General features: G+C 48.1%; 1 protein-coding gene across 1 annotated transcript in view; it reads right to left on the bottom strand.

The window, feature by feature from the left end:
• MEI1 (meiotic double-stranded break formation protein 1) overlaps nucleotides 1–15818 on the bottom strand; it is a 67554-nt gene that overhangs the window by 38807 nt on the left and 12929 nt on the right. Inside the window, exons 6-13 of the mRNA XM_062201873.1 lie at nucleotides 15523–15726; nucleotides 13970–14100; nucleotides 9898–10012; nucleotides 8972–9088; nucleotides 7902–8001; nucleotides 7694–7828; nucleotides 3737–3851; nucleotides 782–873 (exon numbers count right to left, since the gene is read on the bottom strand). Coding sequence (XP_062057857.1) covers nucleotides 782–873; nucleotides 3737–3851; nucleotides 7694–7828; nucleotides 7902–8001; nucleotides 8972–9088; nucleotides 9898–10012; nucleotides 13970–14100; nucleotides 15523–15726 — 1009 coding nt within the window. The remainder of the gene's footprint in view (nucleotides 1–781; nucleotides 874–3736; nucleotides 3852–7693; nucleotides 7829–7901; nucleotides 8002–8971; nucleotides 9089–9897; nucleotides 10013–13969; nucleotides 14101–15522; nucleotides 15727–15818) is intronic.

The following is a 15818-nucleotide window of genomic DNA, read 5'->3' on the forward strand; positions in this document are numbered from 1 at the left end:
AAGGTTATGTTTCTTGACAACCCACCAAATTCCACGTATACAGGCAAAACTTGCCCACGAGACTATGAGCTTCTTGTGGCCAGGAGCTGTTCTTCCCTATCTTCTACTGCTGCTATCCAGCATGAAGCCTGGCCCCCAGCAGATGTGACACCAAACTTGTGCTACCACTCAGTGAATAGGGACAGTGCTGGCCAGTGGAGCAGAGGGACAAAGGTGAATGAGGCATGACTTCAGAGCACATGGAAGACTCCCACCAGTGGGAATCTTTAGAACTATCCTGGGGGAGGCAGGGGCCGGCATTGCTGTATAACAGGTAAAGCCACTGCCTGCAGCACCAACATGCCATAATGGCATGTTCCAGCTGCTCCACTCCTGATTCAGCTGCCTGGTAATGGCCTGGGAAGAGCAGCAGAGGATGGTTCAAGTGTGTGGGCCCCTGCCATGCACATGGGATACTCCTAGCTCCTGGCTTCAGCCTGGCCCAGTGCTGGCCATTGTGCCATCTGAGGAGTGAACTAGAGGATAAAAGATTTATATCTCTATATCTTCCTCTAACTCTCAAAACAAATAAATATTTTAAAAAAGAAAAAAAGAAATATCCTATCCCAGCAACCTGTCCTTAAGCTTCCTTCACACACCCTCAGTCCCCACCCCAACCAAAAGCGTCTCACTGTGAAGCAGAGCATCAGAAATCAAGTGTTGCTTGCAGAACTCCATCCTGTCTGAATTCCTTGCATCCCCACCCTCCCCACAACTACCCCAAACCACAGAGGGCCCTTACCTGCAGGCATTTCTAAAGCCCTCCAGAGTGCTCAGGAGGAACCTTCCCCTTTGAAAAATGGCCTTCTCTGAATCCCTATTGGAGGCATGGCCCTGAGGTGGGAAGGAGAGAGAAGAAACTTTGGTCAAATATTATCCTGTGTGCCAACCTGTGCTTGGAGGACTACAGACCTCCTCCACTTATACTGCAGATTGATGTGCCCATACACCCAAGATCTTGCATGGCTTGCAAATATAATAGCACCTCCAAAATACAGTGGGGGCAGGGGTGGTGTTGTGGCACAGCAGGTGAAGCTGCCCCCTGCATTATCAGCATCCTATTTGAGCACCGTTCAAGTCCCAGATGCTCCACTTCTGACCTAGCTCTTTGCTAATATGCCTGGAAAAGCAGCGGAAGATGGCCCCAGTACTTGGGCTCCTACCACCCATGAGGGAGACCAAGATGGAATTCCTGGCTCCTCGCTTCAGTCTTCCCCAGCCCTGGCTATTGTGACCATTTGAGGAATAAACCAGTGGACAGAAGATCTCTTTGTCTCTCTTTCTCTATATAAAACTCTTTCAAATAAATGAATAAATCTTTTAAAATGAACTAAAATATGGGAGAAGGGAAAACTTAACTACTCATGTCCTTGTGAACCACAGGGCTGGCTCTTGGTCTATTATATGCAGGAAGTTGTCACGTTAGTTAACTAGCTATGTCTGTATTAGCTGGTACAAACATAAGAAAATCTCCCCACTCCATCAGGTATGAAGAGCTTAGATTCTTTTTTTTTCCTAAAGATTTATTTATTTATTTGAAAGGCAGTGTTACAGAGAGGCAGAGAGAGGGAGGGAGGGAGGAAGAGAGGGGTCTTCCATCCACTGGTTCACTCCCTAATTGGCCGCAATGGCTAGAGCTGCAAGCCAGGAGCCAGGAGCTTCCTCTGGGTGTCCCATGTGGGTTCAGGGGTCTAAGGACTTGGGCCATCCTCCACTGCTTTCCCAGGCCATAGCAGAGCTGGATCAGAAGTGGAGCAGCCGGGACTTAAACCGGCACATATGGGATGCTTGCACTTATGGAGGCAACTTATCCGCTACACCACAGCACCAGCCTTGAGCTTAGTTTCTAAAGTTAACATATTCTATTTATTTTTTTTTTACAGGCAGAGTGGACAGTGAGAGAGAGACAGAGAAAGGTCTTCCTTTTTGCCGTTGGTTCACCCTCCAATGGCCGCCGCGGGTGGCGCGCTGCGGCCGGCGCACCGCACTGATCCAAAGGCAGGAGCCAGGTGCTTCTCCTGGTCTCCCATGGGGTGCAGGGCCCAAGCACTTGGGCCATCCTCCACTGCACTCCCTGGCCACAGCAGAGAGCTGGCCTGGAAGAGGGGCAACCGGGACAGGATCGGTGCCCCGACCGGGACTAGAACCCGGTGTGCCGGCGCCACAAGGCGGAGGATTAGCCTAGTGAGCCACGGCGCCGGCCATAAAGTTAACATATTCTTTTTTTTTTTTTTTTTTTTTATTTTTGACAGGCAGAGTGGACAGTGAGAGAGAGACAGAGAGAAAGGTCTTCCTTTTGCCGTTGGTTCACCCTCCAATGGCCGCTGCGGTAGCGCGCTGCGGCCGGCGCACCGCGCTGATCCGATGGCAGGAGCCAGGTGCTTCTCCTGGTCTCCCGTGGGGTGCAGGGCCCAAGGACTTGGGCCATCCTCCACTGCACTCCCTGGCCACAGCAGAGAGCTGGCCTGGAAGAGGGGCAACCGGGACAGGATCGGTGCCCCGACCGGGACTAGAACCCGGTGTGCCGGCGCCGCAAGGCGGAGGATTAGCCTAGTGAGCTGCGGCGCCGGCCAAAGTTAACATATTCTAAAGACATATTCAAAGTTCACACTGACAGCATCTTTCCTGATATCCTAAGTCCAGAGATCATTTAAAGCCAACCATTGGGCCAGTACTGTGGCATAGCAGGTAAAGCCACCATCTGCAGCACCAGCATCCTATATGAGTGCTGGCTCAAGTCCTGGCTGCTCCACTTCTGATCCAGCTTCCCGCTAATGTGTCTGGGAAAGCAGTGGATGATGGCCCAAGTGTTTGGGCCCCTACACCCACATGAGACCTGGAAGCTCCTGGCTCAGCCCTGGAGTAAACTAGCAGATGGAAGATACCTCTCTCTCTCTCTCTCTCTGCCTCTCAGTAACTCTGCCTTTCAAATAAATAAACAAATCTTAAAAAAAAAAAACCATCATAACACACTGCACATCAGACAGATTCTTTCCAAGATTCCACTGAATTCAATCATATATAATTTTGTGGACACATTTATCATATCTGCCTGGATGACATAAAGAGACAAAACAAGTAATAAGCTTGCATGCAAACACTTTGGGATTTACTATTCAGATTCAGGTACGATTAATTTTGGAACTTGGGGAAAAATTATTAAACCTCTGTGGTTTCAGTTTCCTCATCTGTAAAAACATCTTAAGGAGATTAATCCCTAAGCCTTACAGTCAGGAAAAACAAACTCATTGTAGGCATGTGCACACAAGAAAAAGCTATATAATGGCATACACAGGCAAAACAACGTACCAGTTTGTCTTTCAAACATATCATAGGGGCTGGCATTGTGGTGCAGTGGGTTAAGCTGCTGCCTGTGACGCCAGCATCCCATATGGCTGCCAGCTCAAGTACCAGCTGCTCCACTTCCGATCCAGCTCCCTGCTAATGCACCTGGGAAAGCAGCAGAAGATGGCCCAAGTGCTTGGGCACCTGCACCCACATTTGAGACTCAGAATAAGCTCTGGGTTCCTGGCTTCAGCCACGCACAGCCCTGGCCATTGCAACCATTTGGAGAGTAAACAAGAGAATGGAAACCCTCTCTCTCTTTCCTCTGTCTCAGGAACTCTCCATTCAAATGAATATTAAAAAGAAACATCACAGCAAGATCTCCAGAAGAAGCAGATGTGAGTGCACTGACCAGGGGCCTTCTGTTCAGTGGAGCCTGGGAGAATTCCACACACCGGCCCAGCACGGCTTCAAGCAAGGCCCGCAGCTCCCTGTACTGCACAGGTAGAGCACTCTGATGATCCTTCCTGCATTCAGGGAGACAAGAGAAGGCTCACGGTTAGGTTAAGGTACTCCCAAGATACCGCTAGCCTCTCAGACAATGGACGGCAGTGTGGTGGATCAGGACTCAGGGTCTTATCTCACAAAAGTCCTTGCTCCTGCTCTTAAGTAGCTGTACAACCTTGTGCACATTCCTTACTCTCTCCCACCATCAGTTTCCTAATCTATGAAATGAGGGTTAATAGTTCTCTCCTCATAGAATTATCCTTAGGGTCAGGGCCAGTGCTATGGCATAGAAGGTTAAGCCTTTGCCTGCAGTGCCTGTGTCCCACATGGGCACTGATTCAAGTCCTGGCTGCTCCACTTCCCATTTAGCTCCCTGCTAATGTGCCTAACAACAGAAGATGGCCCAAGTACTTGGGTCCCAGCACCCATGTGGGAAACTCAAAAGCACCTGGCTCCAGGCTCATTCTCTCTTTCTATCTCTGCCTTTTAAATAAATAAATAAGTCTTTTAAAAAATTATCCTGAGGTGTGGGGGAAAAGGGACACTAACCCACTGTTGGTGGGAATGCAAACTGGTAAAGCCACTATGGAAGTCAGTCTAGAGATTCCTCAGAAACCTGAACATAACCCTACCATACAACCCAGCCATCCCACTCCTTGAAATTTACCCAAAGGAAATTACATTGGCAAACAAAAAAGCTCTCTGCACCTTAATGGTTATTGCAGCTCAATTCACAATAGCTAAGACCTGGAATCAACCTAAATGCCCATCAACAGTAAACTGGATAAAGAAATTATGGGACATGTACACTATAGAATACTATACAGCAATAAAAAACAATGAAATCCGGTCATTTGCAACAAAATGGAGGAATCTGGAAAACATCTTACTGAGTGAAATAAGCCAGTCCCAAAGGGACAAATATCATATGTTCTCCCTGATCGGTGACAACTAACCGAGCACCAAAAAGGAAACTTGTTGAAGTGAAATGGACACTATGAGAAACAGTGACTTGATCAGCCCTTGTCCTGACTGTTGATGAACAACTTAATACTTTATCCCTTTTAGTATTTTTTTGTCCTAGTTAGTACTATTGGTTGAACTCTGTAATTCACACAATTATTCTTAGGTGTTTAAATTTAACTGAAAAGTTATCTCTGTTAAATATAAGAGTGAGAATAAGAGAAGGAGGAGATGTACAATTTGGGACATGCTCAATCTGACTTGCCCCAAATGTAGAGTTAGAAACGTGCCTGGGGATTCCAATTCAATCCCATCAAGGTGGCATGTACCAATGCCATCTCACTAGTCTACGTGATCAATTTCAGTTCACAATTAATCATAATGATAGGTCCAAGAGTCAAAGAGATCACATAAACAAGACTAGTGTCTGCTAATACTGATAGCATTAAGAAGGAGAGAACTATCCAACATGGGAAGCAGGATATACAGCAGACGCATAGAATGGCAGATGTCCTAAACAGCACTCTGGCCTCAGAATCAGCCTTTAAGGCATTCAGATCTGGCTGAATAACCCATGATAGTATTTTTTTTTAATTTTATTTTTTTATTTTTTTGACAGGCAGAGTGGACAGTAGAGGGAGACAGAGAGAAAGGTCTTCCTTTTTGCCGTTGGTTCACCCTCCAATGGCCGCCGCGGTAGCGCGCTGCAGCCGGCGCACCGCACTGATCCGAAGCCAGGAGCCAGGTGCTTCTCCTGGTCTCCCATGGGGTGCAGGGCCCAAGCACTTGGGCCATCCTCCACTGCACTCCCTGGCCACAGCAGAGAGCTGGCCTGGAAGAGGGGCAACCGGGACAGGATCGGTGCCCCGACCGGGACTAGAACCCGGTGTGCCGGCGCCGCAAGGCGGAGGATTAGCCTAGTGAGCCGCGGCGCCGGCCAAAATGCTCTATATTAAGAAATTTGCTGAGCTGAAGGAAAAGATTGATCGTCGATCTGGAAAGAAGTTGGAAGATGGCCCTAAATTCTTGAAATCTGGTGATGCTGCCATTGTTGATATGGTTCCTGGCAAGCCCATGTGTGTCGAGAGCTTCTCTGACTATCCTCCTCTGGGTCGTTTCGCTGTCCGTGATATGAGACAGACGGTTGCTGTGGGTGTGATCAAAGCAGTGGACAAGAAGGCTGCTGGAGCTGGCAAGGTCACCAAGTCTGCCCAGAAAGCTCAGAAGGTTAAATGAATAGTATCCCTAATACCTGCCACCCCAGTCTTAATCAGTGGTGGAAGAATGGTCTCAGAACTGTTTGTCTCAATTGGCCATTTAAGTTTAATAGTGAAAGACTGGTTAATGATAACAATGCATCGTAAAACCTTCAGAAGGAAAGGAGAATGTTGTGTGGACCATTTTTTTTGTGCGTGGCAGTTTTAAGTTATTAGTTTTTAAAATCTACTTTTTAATGGAAACAACTTGACCAAAAATCTGTCACAGAATTTTGAGACCCACTAAAATAAAGTTTAATGAGAAAAAAAAAAAATGCAGGGACAGGCATTTAGCCTAGCAGTTAAAATACTGTGTCTCATATCAAAGTATCTGAGTTTGATTCCCAGCTCTGTGGCTTTAGCTTCGTGTTAATGTAGACCCAGGGAGGCAGCAGAAGCAACAATGGCTCACGGAATTGGTTTCTTGCCACCCACAAGGAAGACCTGGATTGTGTTCCCAGCTCCCAGCTTTGGCCTAGCTCAGACACAGCCAATGCAGGCTTCTGGAGAGTAAACTAGCATATGGGAAATTGCTCTCTGTCTCTCTGTCTCTCTCTCTCCCCTCTCTGTCTCTCAAATAAACAAAAAAAAATTTTTTTTTGACAGGTAGAAAGGACAGTGAGAGAAAGAGACAGACAGAGAGAAAGGTCTTCCTTTGCCATTGGTTCACCCTCCAATGGCCGCCACAGTAGGCGTGCTGTGGCCAGCACACCACACTGATCTGATGGCAGGAGCCAGGTGCTTCTCCTGGTCTCCCATAGGGTGCAGGGCCCAAGGACTTGGGCCATCCTCCACTGCACTCCCTGGCCACAGCAGAGAGCTGGCCTGGAAGAGGGGCAACCGGGACAGGATCGGTGCCCCGACCGGGACTAGAACCCAGTGTGCCAGCGCCGCAAGGCAGAGGATTAGCCTATTGAGCCGTGGCGCCGGCCCAAATAAATGTATTTTTAAAAATAAATTTTTTAAAAGGCAGGAAACTGAAAAGACATCTTCCAAATTAAAATATGAAAGCAAAAATAAAATATTCATTAAAGGAGTAGAGAGACAGGGAGTGGGTATTTAGCCTAGCAGTTCTAACACCCACATCTGACATCAGAGTACCTGGGTTCCATGCCTGGCTCTGGCTCCTGGATCCAACTTCCTGCTAATGCAAACCCTGGAAGGCAGCGATGAAGGGTCAAATAACTGAGTTCCTGCCACCCATGTGAGAAACCTGGATTGAGTTTCTGGCTCCCAGTTTCAGTCCCAGCCCACCCGCAGCTGTTGCAAACACCTGGGGGCTAAACCAGCAGATGAGCGCTCACTCTCTGTCAACTCTTCTCCCCGACCTGCTCTGTCTCTCCACATCTCAAATAAATAAATAAAATTTGAAAGCATTGAAAAATAAAGTCAAAAAATTTCCGAGAAATTAGTAAAACAAAAAAGACAAAAATTGTCAGGAAAGAAAGGAAATTAGAAGACTAACCTAGGATGACCAACACTTAAATAAGTAGCTCCAGAAAGAGAACAAAATCCCTGGAGTGCAGAAATACATCAAGAAAATGTCTCTGACCTTAGGGACACGTGTCCCCTGGAGGCTGCCTTGGCCTGGACGGGCCCCAGCACCTGCAGGGGTGGAAAGCTCAGCTTGCCCAGTCCCTCACCTCAGGAAAGCGGAAGTGGCCTTCACTGCCTCTGCAGCCACCTCCAGCACAGGACTGCTCACCGCCTCTCGGAGGGCGCGGGCAGCACTTCTGCACATGGCGGAGCTTGTGAACAGCCTGATCTCCTCTGGCTGCCTGGAAAACCGTACATGAGAAATGAGTGCGCTCTCCCTGCAGCTCGCTTTTCCTTCTCCACCACCTTACTCACCGAGTCAGGATCTCAGCAAGGAGCAGCAGACCCTGCTTATGCAGCTCCGTGTTGTTCATCTTCAGGCTTCCCTGCAGGCTCCTCACCACTGCCTCGATCCCTGCCTCAGATGAAAGGACACAGGCCAGGGGTCAGCGCTCAGTGGTTCCTTTACTGCCCCGCAGGAGAGGTGACAGGCTTCGGACAGCATACATAGGCCGGAGGCCCCTTGTAGAGGGACTCTGATACAACTGAGCGAATGGGGCCAGAATGTGAGATTGTGGGGGATAGGCCCTTCTATGATTCATCTGTTGTTGCAGCACCCAGCACAAGCCACAGCAGAGGCCCTGGCACTGGAGGTACTTAGTGAATGCCGAGTGACCAAGCCATGTCTTCTCCACTTGGCACACTCGTATTCCTCCTTAGAGCACAAGGTTGAAACTCCAGAGCTGTGAACCTCCCCAGAGCTACCACAGGTCCTGTGCATCCCCCTCACAGAGCTCTAAACATCTACTGTTTAAAACTACCTGTTTGCATCTCTCTCCCCTTCCTGGGGGCAAGAACCATGTTATATATATTTCTGAATCTCCAGATCACAGTCTGGTGCTGGGCACAGACTATGACTTTATATTATAGAATGTAACATGAATGACTGCCCACTCTGAAAATCCAGATGTGATATAAAAACCCCCAGACAAGGAAAAGGAAGAGACAGTTTCAAACTCTGAGAGGACAAATCAGCAAAACTTAGGGACCAACTGAATGAACACATGTCTGGGGTATGGGGAGGAAAAACTCCAAGGCTGAGTACACACTGTTTAGAGGTGTTCTTAACACCATAGGAATCCATGTAGTAGATAACAGGACCACCCTTCCCTTGCTGAGGAGTCAGCTCCGCTGATCAGTAGACAGAATTGTTTGGATGTCGATGCTTGCATGTGACATCTAGTGATGTGTGGGCTGACGGAAATGTCCAGACCCAGTGCTCCTGTCCCAGGTGGAAGCTATCCTCACATCACTGTCACTGCCACCCAACATCAAACTGCTGTCCACGTGACCCAGACTCAGGACAGGACCCACACACTACCAACCGTACACCGTGTGGCACTTGGAAAAGAAGAGCGGCTCTTCTGCCAGGAGTATCAAGCAGCTGCAGCTGGACCAGACAAGCACTTCACTGGAAGAGGAAAGGTGTTCGAAGAGGAACTCTGGCCAGGGAGAGGAGGAGGAAGCAATGAATGGCAGCCATGTGCTCACGGGCCTTTAACTAACACTGCCCGCAATTTCTTCAGCACCTTACCCCGCTACTCCCTCTGCTCACACACTGTCTCCACGAGACATGACCATCAATGCACAAACACTCCTGCAAAGTGGCCTCAGGGTTAGGATCTAACCTCTTCTTTTTAACAGAAGGGGAAGCCAAGGGCAAGAGGGAGGCACCATTAGTGGCACAGGTGGGCCTTGAATTCAGAGCTCCTGATTCTCCTGATTCTAGCAGTGTGATGTGGGGTGGGGTGTGGGGCTGTTAGAGCCAGAGAGACTTGACTCTATAGCCCATCTCTGCCAGTGACTTAGCCTTGTCAGTCTAAATCAGGTATTTACCTCCTCTGAGCCTATATTTCCTTATCAATAAAAAGCTAAGATGAGGATCTCAATGTGTAACATTTGCAAGGCAGGTTGGGGCACATTCCCTGGCTCTTAAACAGGTCCTTGAGAAACATCAGTTCCCTTTGTCATCCACCATGCCAGACTGGGTTTTTATTCCTAGGTAGTCAAATATTTGAAAAAGATCAGTAACAAACTATTCAAGGTCATAGAAGAAATCTGTAACAGGATTCACACATTATAAGGTCTACTTCTTAGAATCTGTTGTGAACAACTGACCCTGTCCCCACCCCATCCCCAAGTATGAGTTATCAAAGGTTCCCTTTTGGGGTGCTGCCGCTGCTGTGACCCCCCAGGGCCCCAGTCAGAACTCGGGGGTCCTTGGAAGAGAAGGTGTGAAGGGTCTTCCTACCTGGGATATCAGCATGGATGAAGGCCAGGGCATACTTCGCTGGGGAGTGGACCAGCACTGCAGTTATACAATGGGTACTGGCCACCTGCAGCGTCTCATCTCTGGAGAGGAGAAGCTAGAGAAACAGACAACAGTGTCCCAGTAACCCCACTGACAGCACTGAGGAACCAGCCTGAGTGCCTGCAGGCAGAAGCACTCCACCTCTGACCCCTTCTGTACCACCCGCCCCAGGCACAAAGACAGTGCCCAGGGACAGCAGTCATGGCCTGTGGAAAGGAGCCTACAAACCGCAGTGGATGAGAAATGCAATAAAAGAACACAATGTCAAATCCCCTAGTGGCACTCAAACAACACTAAACCCATCACCAAGCACTGCTGCTCAGGCCTCCACTGACAACTGCTTTCACAGCCCTCATCTGGTCCTGACGTGTGCAGCAACCTGTGACATAATGGGGATGGTTCCACCGCCATCCTCACTTTACTGGGTGCACAGGAGAGTCAGCACTGCAGGCCTGACTCTGTAACCTCAGGAGGCCCTAGCTACAAGGCTGGCCCTTGGCCAGGTTTGGGAACTTGGACTTTGGAAGGGTTCCTACCACTTCCAGAACTGAGGAGAGTGGCTCACTGTGACTAAACTCTTTCTGCAGACAATGTCAGTTATGCTGAATACCTGCTTTCCTTCTGAGAGTTTGAATTTTGGTATGTGCAAAGCAGAGGGTGACCACCCAGCCCCCAACAGAATCCCTAGGCATTGAGACTAATCAGCTTTCTCAGACAATACTTCACACGTTACCACAATCCATTGCTGGAGGAATTAAGCACATTTTGTGTGACTCTACTGAGAGAACTCTGGAAGCTTCTGCCTGGTTTTCCCCGGACTTTACCCCACATGCCTTTCCTCTTTGCTGATTGCACAGTGTGCCCTCTCAATGAAAAAAATCACAGCCACGAGTGCAATGATACCCCGAATCCTGAAAGTCCTTCTAGCAAATCCGGGAGGGGTCTTGGGGACCCTTAAACAGGTTAATTTATTTATTCTAGGCCAAACAGCTAATAAGTGGCAAAGCTAAGGCAGAAACCCAGATCAGCCACGTCCAAATCTAAGAGTCTTCCTACAACTGACATGCCTCCCCCAACAACATGTACAAACAACGTTCTTTAACTTGAAAGGCAATTAGAGGGAGAGAGTTTCCATTTGCCAATTCACTCCCCAAATTCCCACAACTGTTGGGGCTGGGCCAGGCTGAAGCCAGGAGCCCAAAACCCAATCCAAGTCTCCCACTTGGGTAGCAGAAACCCAAGTATTTGAGCCATCACCTGCTGCCACTCAGGGTGTGCATTAGCAGGAAACTGGATTGGAAGTGGAGCCAGGACTTGAACCCAAGCACTCTAAGAGTCCCAAAAGTTTGCTCCCAATTAAACTATAGATAGTAATGTCTCCCAATTTCAGAGCTGTTAAAATGTGAAAAAAAATTTTCAAATTAAACAAATATAATACTTATCCACTAAGGAAAAATATTATTGGCTTAAAATTCCTTATGAAAGATATCTTACAATGCTATTTTTCAAAATTAAAACAAAAATTTAAAAAAACCCACAACCTTTCACAAATCCTAGTTACTCACCATGAGCTACCATGATTTGTCCTGCTCAATCTCTGGCCTCATCTTGGGCCACTTCCCTTCACTTCTTACCTACCCACCTATCCCAACATCTCTCATTTGTTATCAAAATATATCAAGCCCTAATCTTCCTCCAGCTTTTATTTGTTGTTCTTTCACCCCTAAAATGCTTTTTGTGGGGTCAATGCTGTGGTGTAGTAGGTTAAGCCGCTGTTTGTAATGCCAGCATCCCACATGGGCACCAGTTCGAGTCCTGGCTGCTCCACTTCTGATCCAGCTCCTTTGCTAATGTGACTGGGAAAGCAGAGGAGGATGGCCCAATTGCTTATGCCCCAGCATCCAAAGGAGAGACTTGGACAGAGTGCCAGGCTCCTGGCTTCAGCCTGGCTCTGTCCTGGCCATTGCAGCCATTCTGGGAGTGAGTGAACCAGCAGATTAAAGATATTCTCTCTCTCTCTCTCTCTCTCTCTCTCTCTCTCTCTCTCCCCCATTCTTTGTACTCCTGCCTTGCAAATAAATAAATAAATCTTGGGGCCAGCACTTTGGCATAACAGGTAAAGCAGTCACCTGCAGTGCTGGAATCCCATATGGATGCCGGTTTGAGTCCCAGCTGCTCCACTTCTGATCCAACTGTCTGCTATGGCCTGGGAAAGCAGCAGAAGATGGCCCAAGTCCTTAGGCCCTGCTCCCACATGGGAGAACTGAAGAAGTTCCAGTCTCCTGCTTCGGATTGGCCCAGCTCCAATAGTTGCAGCCATTTGGGGAGTGAACCAGTGAATGAAAAACCTTTCTCTCTCTCCACCTCTGCCTCTCCGTAACTCTGCCTTTCAAATAAATAAATAACCTTTAAAATAAATATTTAAAAGTATATTAAAATGTTTTAAAAAAATTAAAATGCTTTTTGTGTGCACTGTTCATATCACTTCATACTAATTCTTCAAGTGACAGCCCAAACGTCAGCCTTTCCAAGAGGCCCTGTCTCACCATTCAAGCTCTAGCTGGTTTTCTCCACTACTATTTCACTCCCTCTATTTCCTTCACAACACTAATCAATGTCCATAATTACCTTGCTTGTTCGTTTCCTTGTTTATTATCTACCTTCCCCACTGGACTGTATGCTGTGCAAAAGAAGAATCTTGTCCGCCCACATACCCTGGCTCTCCCAGGTTCCAACACAGTGACCAACACATCTCATGAGTACTCAGGAGGTACCTGAAGAAATTAATAAACCATGGACCAGCACTGTGACACAGCAGGTTAAATCACCGCTTGCAACATCCCATATGGGCTCCTGTTGAGCCTCATCTGGTCCACTTCCAATTCAGCACCCTGCTAATGCACTTGGGAAAACAGCAGAAGATGATCCAAGTGCTTGGGCCCCTGCCACCTATGTGGGAGACCCAGATGGAGCACCTGGCTCCTGGCTTCAGCCTGACCTAGCCCTGGCCATTGCAGCCATCTGGGGAGTGAACCAGTAGATGGAAGATCTGTCTCTACCTCTCTCTCTGTAACTCTGACTTTCAGAGTTTTATATATATAGATAGATAGATAGATAGATAGATAGATAGATAGATATAGATATAGATATAGATATAGATATTAAAGAGAGACAGAGTGCATGCTTTTCTGGTTCAGAGTTCACAGGCCTTGCATGGACCATTCCCAGAGAGATGAGACAGGGCAATTTACTTTGGCTTTTCACCTACCCCCAACTGAAATATTCTCACTTCTGACCAAGATTCTACTTTCTTCTTGTCAAAAGGAGTCTCACAATCTGGTCTACCAACCCTTGAGATCACATGAGGATACAAAGATCTGCCAGGCCCTATGTTGACTATGGATGGGAAGGAAAGATGATAGACTCAGGTCTGGAAGCAACATTCCAGGAACCAAAGCAAAGTTAGAAGCTTCCAGTAGGTCAACCACACCATGAGGAGGCAAGCTCTGTGCAAAAGGGCACAGTGTACCTGAAGGAGCCAGAGGGACAGTGGAGCCCTGCAGACCCGAAATCTGAATCAGATGGACAGGACCAGAGCAGACAGGCTCCACAGGCAGAGGAGAGCATCTGCACAGGCAGAGACAGGATGAGCAGCACGTGTGGGCCCAGAAGCTACACATGCCTGAAGCACCGGGTTTAGGGGTGAGTGAGGCTGAAGGAAGGCGCATGGTCCAGATAAAAGCAGCTTTCCACACCAAGTTGAGAAGCTTATCCCTAAAACAACTGAGGTGGCTTCATTTCCGCTGCTGTATGTATTCTCACGTTCAGGTAGCCCTGATATGAAGGGGAACATGCAGAGATAGCATGCAGATTTACAATATGGTGTTTTATCCAGTAAGAAAATGCTTCTGGAAACCCTAGATAGGAGAAATGGTGGGTTAGGATCCAGCCCAGGAAGCACTTGGGTTCCCCTGTCCCTGAACCTAGCGACCAGGATCATAAAGACATCTACCTTTTTGAGCACCAAGGGCAGTGAAGTCTCTCCTGGCAGTCGCCCAGCACTCTCAGCACTCTCGGCCAATGCAGATTTGTTCATGATCACAGACACAAAGAGATCATACTTCAGCAGCTGCCTCAGCAAACCTAGGAAACGAGGGTTGGGAAGAGAGACAGAAGGGGCACGGGTTCCACAGTACTCCCAAGATAGCCTCTCAGACATCTCCAGAGACTTCTTCATGTCTCCATAGACAGACGAAATAGGTAGAATCCTTCAGCACCAGTTTGCTGTCTGCAGCCCAGCTCCCTTCCAGAAGGATCCAGTGAGAACCTCCTGAATGACCCAGTCACCCCACTGAACTCGAAGTTTCAAGAGGGTAGGGATAATGTCAGCTTCACACAACATCACGCACTACTCTACACTTACTGATACACAGCAAGAACTCAATAAATACATAAATATACTTTTGTTTATTTGAGGGGAAGAGATAAAGAGAAACAGACAGAACTAATCCACTAATTGACTCCCCAAATGCCCTCAATAGCCAGGGCTAGGCTGGGCTGGGGTAAAGCCTGGATTTGGAAACTCAACTCAAGTATCCCCCGTCAGCGGCAGGAACCCAATTACTTGAACCTTCACCTCTGCCTCCTAGGATATGCATTAGCAAGAGGCTGGAATCAGGAGCTGGAGCCAGGAATTAAACCCAGGCACTCCAATATGGGACATGGGCATCTTAACCACTGGGCTAAACGCTTACCCCCTCAATAAATAGTTTTTTGACTAGAGCACACATTCGTACAGGGAAAACAAACCAAAAAATAAATAACACAAATAATTACTTATCATTGTGCTACACGATACAAACAAGGAATACCCAGACACATGGGCGTGTACACAGAGAATCTGACCTAGTGTAGGGATCAGGAAAATCTTCTATGAGGAAGTGGGGAGAAGAATTCCAGGAGGAAGAAGCAACATTCTGGGAACCAAAGCAAACTCAGAGTTGTTGAAAAAAGTAGAAAAGGGAGCAGGTGCTGTGGTGCAACAGGTTAAAGCCCTGGCCTGAAGCACCGGCATCCCATATAGGCACCGGTTCTAGCCCCTGCTGCTCCTCTTCCAATCCAGCTCTCTGCTGTGGCCTGAGAAAGCAGTGGAATATGGCCCAAGTGCTTGGGCACCTGCACCCATGTGGGAGACCTGGAAGAAGCTCCCAGCTCCTGGCTTTGGATTAGCACAGCTCCGGCCGTTGTGGCCATCTGGGGAGTGAACCAGTGGATGGCAGACCTCTCTCTCTGTCTCTACCTCTCTCTGTAACTCTGTCTTTCAAATAAATAAAATAAATCTTATTTTAAAAAAAAAAGAAGAAAAGAGTAGAAAAGTCCAAGGGCTGGTGTTCGCCACAGCAGTTAAGACACTGCTTGGGATACCTCCATCCCATATTGGAATGCCTGGGCTCTCTCCTTTGCAAAGCAGTAAACTCCTCCATGGTTACAGGAGCCAATACCTCAAGTCCTCAAGCAAAACCTCCCAAGTTTGCCCTCCCTTTTCTCTCCAGGCCTGTGTCTTACCCAAGCAGTTGATCTGTAGCTCCTTTGTCTGGGCAACATCCAGAGTGGAGAGGAAGAGGGGACACAGCTTCTCTCGGAAGTGGCCTGAAAGCACCTCAGCGGCCATCGGGGAGGAGTAGAGCTTCCCGTAGAGGTAGCACACGGAAGCCTGCACCCCCTCATTGGGGTACGCCAGGCCTCTCAAGAGATGCTCCATCAGTTTGCCTGTCCAGAAAACAGCCAAGGAGGCAGGGGACTCTCACAATGCCAATGGTTCTAGGAGATGCCAAACTCTCATTTCCAGTGAGGTGGTAACA

This window comes from Lepus europaeus, chromosome 10, assembly GCF_033115175.1.
Source record: "Lepus europaeus isolate LE1 chromosome 10, mLepTim1.pri, whole genome shotgun sequence".
Taxonomy (NCBI): domain Eukaryota; kingdom Metazoa; phylum Chordata; class Mammalia; order Lagomorpha; family Leporidae; genus Lepus; species Lepus europaeus.